The sequence below is a fragment of the Phodopus roborovskii genome, unplaced genomic scaffold (genome assembly GCF_943737965.1).
Source record: "Phodopus roborovskii unplaced genomic scaffold, PHOROB, whole genome shotgun sequence".
Taxonomy (NCBI): domain Eukaryota; kingdom Metazoa; phylum Chordata; class Mammalia; order Rodentia; family Cricetidae; genus Phodopus; species Phodopus roborovskii.
This window is the reverse complement of record NW_026126638.1, coordinates 5,649,232-5,657,041: the sequence shown is the minus strand read 5'-3', so window position 1 is coordinate 5,657,041 and position 7,810 is coordinate 5,649,232. Positions and strand designations below refer to the sequence as shown.

General features: G+C 37.3%; 1 protein-coding gene across 1 annotated transcript; it reads right to left on the bottom strand.

The window, feature by feature from the left end:
• Positions 1-239: 239 nt before the first annotated feature.
• LOC127212904 (taste receptor type 2 member 120) lies at positions 240-1,133 on the bottom strand. The gene has a single exon (XM_051173096.1). It carries the CDS (start codon positions 1,131-1,133, stop codon positions 240-242), a length of 894 nt encoding a protein of 297 aa, XP_051029053.1.
• Between the last annotated feature and the right edge of the window lie 6,677 nt (positions 1,134-7,810).

The window sequence follows — 7,810 nt, the reverse complement described above, 5'->3', positions numbered from 1 at the left end:
TTATGTTCTTACCACAACACATCCATGCAGCCTTTTATTTGGCAAGTTTTGGGATGAGACTTTCCTAAGGATGGCTTTAGAAATTCTTTAATAACATGTATTCCAAAAATAGTAGTAAAGACATAATATTACTATTAACATCAGTTCTATTTAGCTAAGAGATACCATCTCTCTCTCTCTCTCTCTCTCGTTTTTTTTTTTTTTAATAGATGTGAAGGCTTTCACTTTTCTTTTTTCAGTCAGTGTCTCACCTGCTTCAGAAACAACAGAAGGGACTGTCTCAGCTTCTGGTTTCCCCAGATCAAGATAAAAGAATGCCCTGTTGGGTAAACAGCACCAATTGCCAAGCAAAATAAGAAGACTGATGAATTACGTAAATTCCAACCTGATATGACTACGCAGAGAGCATATGTACCATATAACGCGAGGAAGGTGACCACCATCTGCAAGGCCTTTATGTGGACCATGGTACTGGGATCTTGACATCTTTTGCCATGGCATTTCATATTCCTGAGATGTTTGCCTAGGGAGTAGATTAAGAGCAGGACACATGTTAGTGATATGCAAAGTGGTATGATATTTGTCAGGCTGAAGAGATGTATGTTTGTAGGGCTTGCAATGTCCTCCAGGATGTTCTTCAAAGTCACGTTTTCTTCATAATCACTCCCCCAAGCAATCTTGTTGATGTTCACCATGCCAAGATAAGAAAACAAAAACAGGAAAGTTCCCAAAAACATCACCAGAAGAACCTTCTCAATTTTTCTTTTTAGGTGAAGAAATAGAGAGTTGGAAAAATTGGCTATCTTGAACAAATAAAACACGCTGAGCACGGTCCCAAGCCAATTGCTAAAATGGTTGTTTACTGTCCAAATAATGCGACCCCAAGCTCTTAATTGTACATTGTATGTATCTTCAGTAAACACGGTTGAATGCCAATTTAATAACATCCCCCAGAGCAAGCCAATTCTGGAGACAGCAAGAGCAGCTATAATTCTGTCAGCAGAGGAGACCTTTCTTGGTCTCCTCTTGGTACAGTTAATGGCATTTGCTAGAATTATGAAGATATTGGCACAGTTTCCTAAGAGAAATTCTGTTATTATTATGATGGTGACAATCCATTCTAGTAAATTCATTGTGTCTGATCAAACAAAAAAGAAAAATATAGGCAAGCCTTACTTTACTGATTATGATTCTTTATATACATAGATGTAATTGTGTTTGTACTTGACTAAATGTACACTAGAGTTCTTGCTTCATTTAAATCTATGCCAAGCAGAACCCCAGTGTGGTGTGGATAAAGGATGAATTAAACCTCATGTTTATGGAAATTTATATTACCATAACGTCTCTAATTATGTACCTTTGTGCCTGTGCTATAGACTAGTGTATTTCAGTGTTGATATTGGAAGGACACTGTATTCTCATTTGTCAGCAGGCAAATAAATACAAATTCTGTTCCACTGTTGTAAATTTTGTTTCTTCTTTAACCATCCATCAACTGTGATAGTCAGATTTGTTTGTTAGTTAAATTTTAGAAACCAGTATGTAAAAAATGTAAGGGTGCCAGTCAGTATATGAAACTTGGTTCATCTAGAATAATCACCTCTATGGGCTCATTTAGTTTTAATACAAGATTCATGTACAAAGAGTCTCAAATTTACATCTTGAAAGATCCAAGGTTTTCTGAGGAGGATCAAGAAAAGCCAGCATTTCTTTAAAACTCTCTCTGGTAGCAAACACCTGTGTATAACCTGATTCTACATCAGTTCATACAAATGCACATTTATATATGCAAGCATAGATATATACCTTCACACGCATACATGGACACTTCCATGGATGGGAGAATTATTGCCCTGTGGTCTTCAAACCATAAAGTGTACCTCAGGGATGGCACCAATAATTGTAAATCTTTTTCCCCACTTCAATTTTCAGCCCATTCTTAATGTTTAAAAACTCTTATGAAGAGCTTCACAGGGTTACTCTTGAGTTCTGCCCGCTTTCGAGTATTCATTATTTGATTAACCCACACACCTATGAACACCTGATTTTTGACAAAACAGCTAAAATTATACAATGGGGCTAGGAAAGCATCTTCAACAAATGGTGCTGGCACAATTGGATGAGGGTGTGTAGAAGACTGCAGATAGACCCATGTCTGTCGCCATGCACAAAACTCAAGTCCAAATGGATCAAAGACCTCAACATCAATCCAGCCCTATTGAACCTCTTAGAAGAGAAAGTAGGAGGTACCCTTGGACAAATTGGTATAGGAGACCGCTTCCTGAACATAACTCCAGGGGCACAGACACTGAGAGAAAAAATTAATAAATGGGACCTCTTCAAACTTAGAAGTTTCTGTAAGGCAAAGGAAACAGTGGACAAGACCAAACGGCAGCCACAGACTAGGAAAAGATTTTCACCAATCCTATATCCGACAAAGGGCTGATCTCCAAAATATACAAAGAACTCAAGAAACTAGTCAACAAAACACCAAATAACCCTATTAAAAATGGGGTACAGAACTGAAGAAAGAATTCTCAATAGAGGAAATCAAAAAGGCTGAAAGACACTTAAGAAAATGCACCACATCCTTAGCTATCAGGGAAATGCAAATCAAAACAACTTTGAGATACCATCTTACTCCTGCCAGAATGGCTAAATTTAGAAACATCAATGATGACTCATGTTGGAGAGGCTGTGGAGAAAGGGGAACACTCCTCCACTGCTGGTGGGAGTGCAAACTCATACAGCCATTTTGGAGATCAGTATGGCGGTTCCTCAGAAAAATGGGGATTAGTTTACCACAGGAACCGGCAATCCCCCCTTAGGCATATACCCAAAGGATTCACATCCATGCAACAAAGACATCTGTTCAACTATGTTCATAGCAGCACTATTTGTAATAGCAAGAACCTGGAAGCAACCTAGATGCCCCTCAATTGAAGAATGGCTAATGAAGATGTGGCACATCTACACAATGGAATACTACTCTGCAGAAAAAAATAATGGTATCTTGAAATTCATAGGCAAGTGGATGGCACTTGAAGAAACCATCTTGAATGAGGTAACCCAGTCACAAAACGAGGAACACAGTATGTACTCATTCATATATTTATTTTAGACCTAGATCAAAGGATCACCAGCCTATAATTCACACCACCAGAGGAACTAGGATACAAAGTGTATTCTAAGAGATTCATATAAAGTCCCTCACAGAACTGGTAATGGACAAGTCCCCCAGAGCTCAGGGGAAGTGGGGGGGCAGCGAATGGAGAGAGAAGTAGGAGAAAATGAGGAGGAGGAAAGAAAAACATGTGCCACTGGGGAGATTGAGTCCGGTTAGGAATAGAAGACAGGAGAGAGAGACAGAGAGAGAGAGAGACAGAGAGAGAGAGAGAGAGAGAACATAAAATAGGGAGCCAATATTGGTTTGAAGATAAAATTGAACACAAAGAAAAGTCTAGAGAACTACAAGACTGCTGCCAAATAACAATTTGAGCTTCTGTGGAAAGGCTACCATAAATGCCCTTCCCGGAGAGTAAGATCAACAACTAACTTATCCATGGAGCCCTCAACTAATGCCTGTTGGAAACAGGAGCAAACACCCATACATAAACACTGAGTCAAAGTAGAACTCAGATGCAGATGGAGAGGACAAGGCCAGGTGGCAGAAACACATAGAGTCAGCTTACCTGAACAAGGAGGAGATAACGGGCCCCCAGACTGATAGCTGGGATGCCAGCATGGGACTGACTCAGGCCCCCCTGAATATGGGTCTCAGCCAGAAGGACTGAGCAGTCTAAGGGACCTCAGACAGTAGAGCCAGGATGTATCCCTGGTGCACAAGAACACACCCACCATGGAGGGATAACAGCCTTAATCTAGAGACAGGAGAGAAGCCCTAGTCCCTACTTCACATGACCTGTCAGACCTACATGACCCCAACTGGATGGCATTGCTCTACATATGGAATTGGGGTGGGGGGATGGGAGGGGAGGGTGGTTAGTGTGAGAGGGCAGAGAGGGTAAAAGAGAGGAAAGGAGGGAGGGAGGGAGGGAGGGAGGGAGGGAGGGAGAAAGTGAGGGAGAAAGGGAGAGGGAACTGGGATCGTCATGTAAAATAATAAATTAAAAAAAAAAATGCTTTGACTCCAAAATTTAAGTTCAAGGACAAGTTACTGGGGAAAAGGATTTCTACTTTTGTTTCCACAGAAAATGAAAAGCTGTGGATTCCTTCCAGACTAATGTGGTTTGATCAAGCCAGACCACCTGAAACAGAGTACCAGATGATCCTACATTCAAAGCAGCTGGACAAAGCAGCCCTACAGACTACAGCCAGGATTTCTGAATCTTCTTCGAATCCCCCATGACAGCGCCCCTTACCAGCAGGAAGTAGTTTGGAAAGAACAATGCCCAAATTCTCAAATATTGTCTATAAATGTTTGTTTTCATTTAAATGGACTTGGTTATATAAAATAAATAAAAAAATTATTTGAAAGTTTGTAACACTTCTTAGACAAGTAAATAACCTGATTTCCACATTTAGCCATCCAAGTAATGAAAATAAAAACTATACTGAGATTCTGTCTCATTCTAGTCAAAATTTCTGTAATCAAAGAAGTAGAAACTGAGGAAGAGGCAGGAAGATCTCTGTGAGTTCCAGGTCAGCCTGGTCTACAATGTTATAAAGAGAAACCCTGTCTTGAAAAAACCCCCTCTCCAAAAAAAGCAGAAACCAATTTGAACATGATTCCATTGTGATCCCAGCACTGGGGAGGTGGAAGGTAGGGCAATGAAAGTGTAAAAAAGTCATACACATTCACATCTCATCTCATAAAAAGCTGAGGGTAGTTTCTGGAAAAATAGCTCCCTGAACATGCATCAGCTCCTGGTAGTACCCACATCAGCTCAAAACCACCTGTAACTCCAGCTTCATGGTATCTGACACTGTCTTCTGGCCTCTGGTTTTTAGTAGCATTGTTGTTATATTCCATAATCTTACCATAAACAGCCTAGCAAACCTACAAATTGGTGTCTGGATTAATGAATCTATAAGATATGGGTCACATAGTACCGTAATGAGGAACATTACTCATTTATACTGTTCCCTAATCTAGACTAATTCTCTAAAATTTCTGATAGTAAATAAAACATAAAATATAGGTTATTTTACGTCAAATACGCCTAACTCACTGTTTCCCTTGGAAAACCAGTCTACATGTTTCTTAATTCCTCAGAATCAGGAGCACACTATACTCCAAAGATCCCATCTAGTTTAACAGACTCAAATTCATGAGTCCTTCATGAATGTTTATAAATGATAGGAATAAATTATTTACATTATGGTAGGAATGTATGCACATACTAATCGGTGATTGTCAAATACATACCATTATATTATATTTTAAGAAGAATATAAGCCTTAATTGATGATAATATTTTAACAGACTATATCTAGTATGTGGCATGTGTTCTATATTTTAGTTAACCATATCACAATATTTTATGAGCATCAAACTATATCAATTTATAATAGGAACTGAGAGTTATTGTAACTCTGAGTAATAGGCACTCAATACATACATGTTGACTTGTGTATTTAAATCGAATATCAGTTGAATGGCACAATACAGGTTAATAAAATGTGAAAATTTTCAAACACATAGATTCAAAAAGTAAAACAGTAGAAACACATAACTTATATTTATTGTTGGTAAATTTTCAATAAGTTATAACCTTGTTTGTTTATGGAAATGAAAATGTCTTTACTCATAGATAAATTTGTAAAAACATCCATCAAACCGTCAAATTTGACTTAGATATTCTTGTTCATAGTGTTCTGAATTCATCCATATATTCGTAGGAAAATCTGTGTTCCACATTTTATTTCTTTTTTGGAGATATTTTAATAAAAGACAGATTTTAAAAAGTACACATCTGTAATACCACTTTAAAAATACTGTTGTACAATGGGCATGCAATTCCATGGTAGAATATTTCAATAGCATGCACAGGAATTTTGAAGTAACTCATGGGAACAAAAGGTCTTTGTGATACTTATATGGTAGATATATCTATGTTTACTCAGCCTTTACTAAACATACATATTCACAGCAATTACTACCCTGTAAAGCAGTGAGATTCTAAGTTTTTAAGAATTTTAGTAGCTAATGTGTACAGGTGTTGGCAAAGATAAAGGAGTTACCTTCAGAATAGGCAGACACTGTCCTTGATCCAATGAACAGCATCAGCAGCATCCTGAATCCAGGGGACAAAAACAATGTGAAAATAAAAGCAAATTTGTTCTATCACATCAAAAGTTGTCATTTCTATTACATTTACACTGATTTTTAGGTATAAAAAGGATACATGGATCACTGTTTTCTTGATTTCTGACTCAAAAAGTCAGGAGCATTACTGAAAGATCAAAGAAGCTTTGTATTTTTAGCTCCTACTTATGTTTTTTTGTGCATATAGAAGCAGAGTAGCTTCTGTATTTAAGTATGTACTCATCTTACTTTTGACTTCACAATGAAATAATCTAAATATTAAAATACTAAGTAATTGTGATGATAATTTAAATGCAAATGTAGATTGCTGTAGTATTTCAATAACTTCAAGAAGTAAGATTAACAAAAAACATTTTATACAATTACTAAAAATGATGTTAACTTATAACTATAAGCAATAGCTAAGTAGAATACAACATTAGCAATTAGATATTTCTACAGTAATGAAAACTAATAATAATAGCTAGGAAGGTTAGTGCTAATAAGTATTACATTCCATAATTTATTGATATACTTACTTTCATTGAAAAACAAAATTATATAAATAAATATCTGGGGACCGTGGTTCTTGCCTGTAATTCCAGCATTTGGGTTATGAATTTATAATATCTGTTTTAATGTTATCGGGTATTTTTAATATCTGTGCCAGTGTTAGAGTGTCCGACTTTTCTCATTACACATCATAATTCGATATGGTTTTTACAGACCTTAAAAGTACGTGATTGAATGTCCAACAATGTGTATTAAACCATGTTAAATGCTGGCTATTTGTGTGTGTGTGTGTGTGTGTGTGTGTGTGTGTGTGTGTGTGTGTGTGTGTGTGTGCTTGTAGATATCCATCCAAGTTTCGCTGGGAGGTATTTAATACAAGGGAACCAGTAAATTATTTTTTTTTTCTGGTGTTTGAAATAATTTAGGAAATGAAAAACAAATGTTAGATCCAAACATTGAGGGAATACTTTCTGTGAATTCTGGACAATGCTCCATGAAGTACATGATTTTCTGTTACGAATAGTATCGAGTAGATACATTTCCTCACTCTTTATGTCTCAAGGTCAATATTTCCTCCGACTATCCTGGATGGTTAATTCCTGGCCTTAGGAAGTTATCTCATCAGTGCCTATGATTGATGGAAGATGCCATTTGGTAAATATGTTTCTCATGTTGGTTAATGAATAAAGCCCCATTGGCCAATAGGAAGGCAAGATAGGCCGGACTAGGAGACAAGGAGGATTTGGGAAGAAGTAGAAGAAGGTTCAACATGTAGAGACTTGAAGGAGAAGGTCTGGACCCTCTCTCCAGTAAAATAAGACCACATGAAAATACTTAGACTGATAAAAATGGGTTAATATTTAAGACAGAGCTAGCCAATAATAAACGCTAGTAACAGGTAACAACTTTATATCTAATACAGCGTCTCTGCGTGTTATTTGGAGCTGGCACAGCTGTGGGACCAGGCTCATGGAAAACGGCTCCTAACATATGATTATCTCTGCATTTTGGTTCTCTGTGCTATGG

Bases quoted from the DNA above. Each gene is read 5' to 3' on its own strand.
- LOC127212904 (XM_051173096.1), bottom strand. From the start codon at position 1,133: ATGAATTTACTAGAATGGATTGTCACCATCATAATAATAACAGAATTT.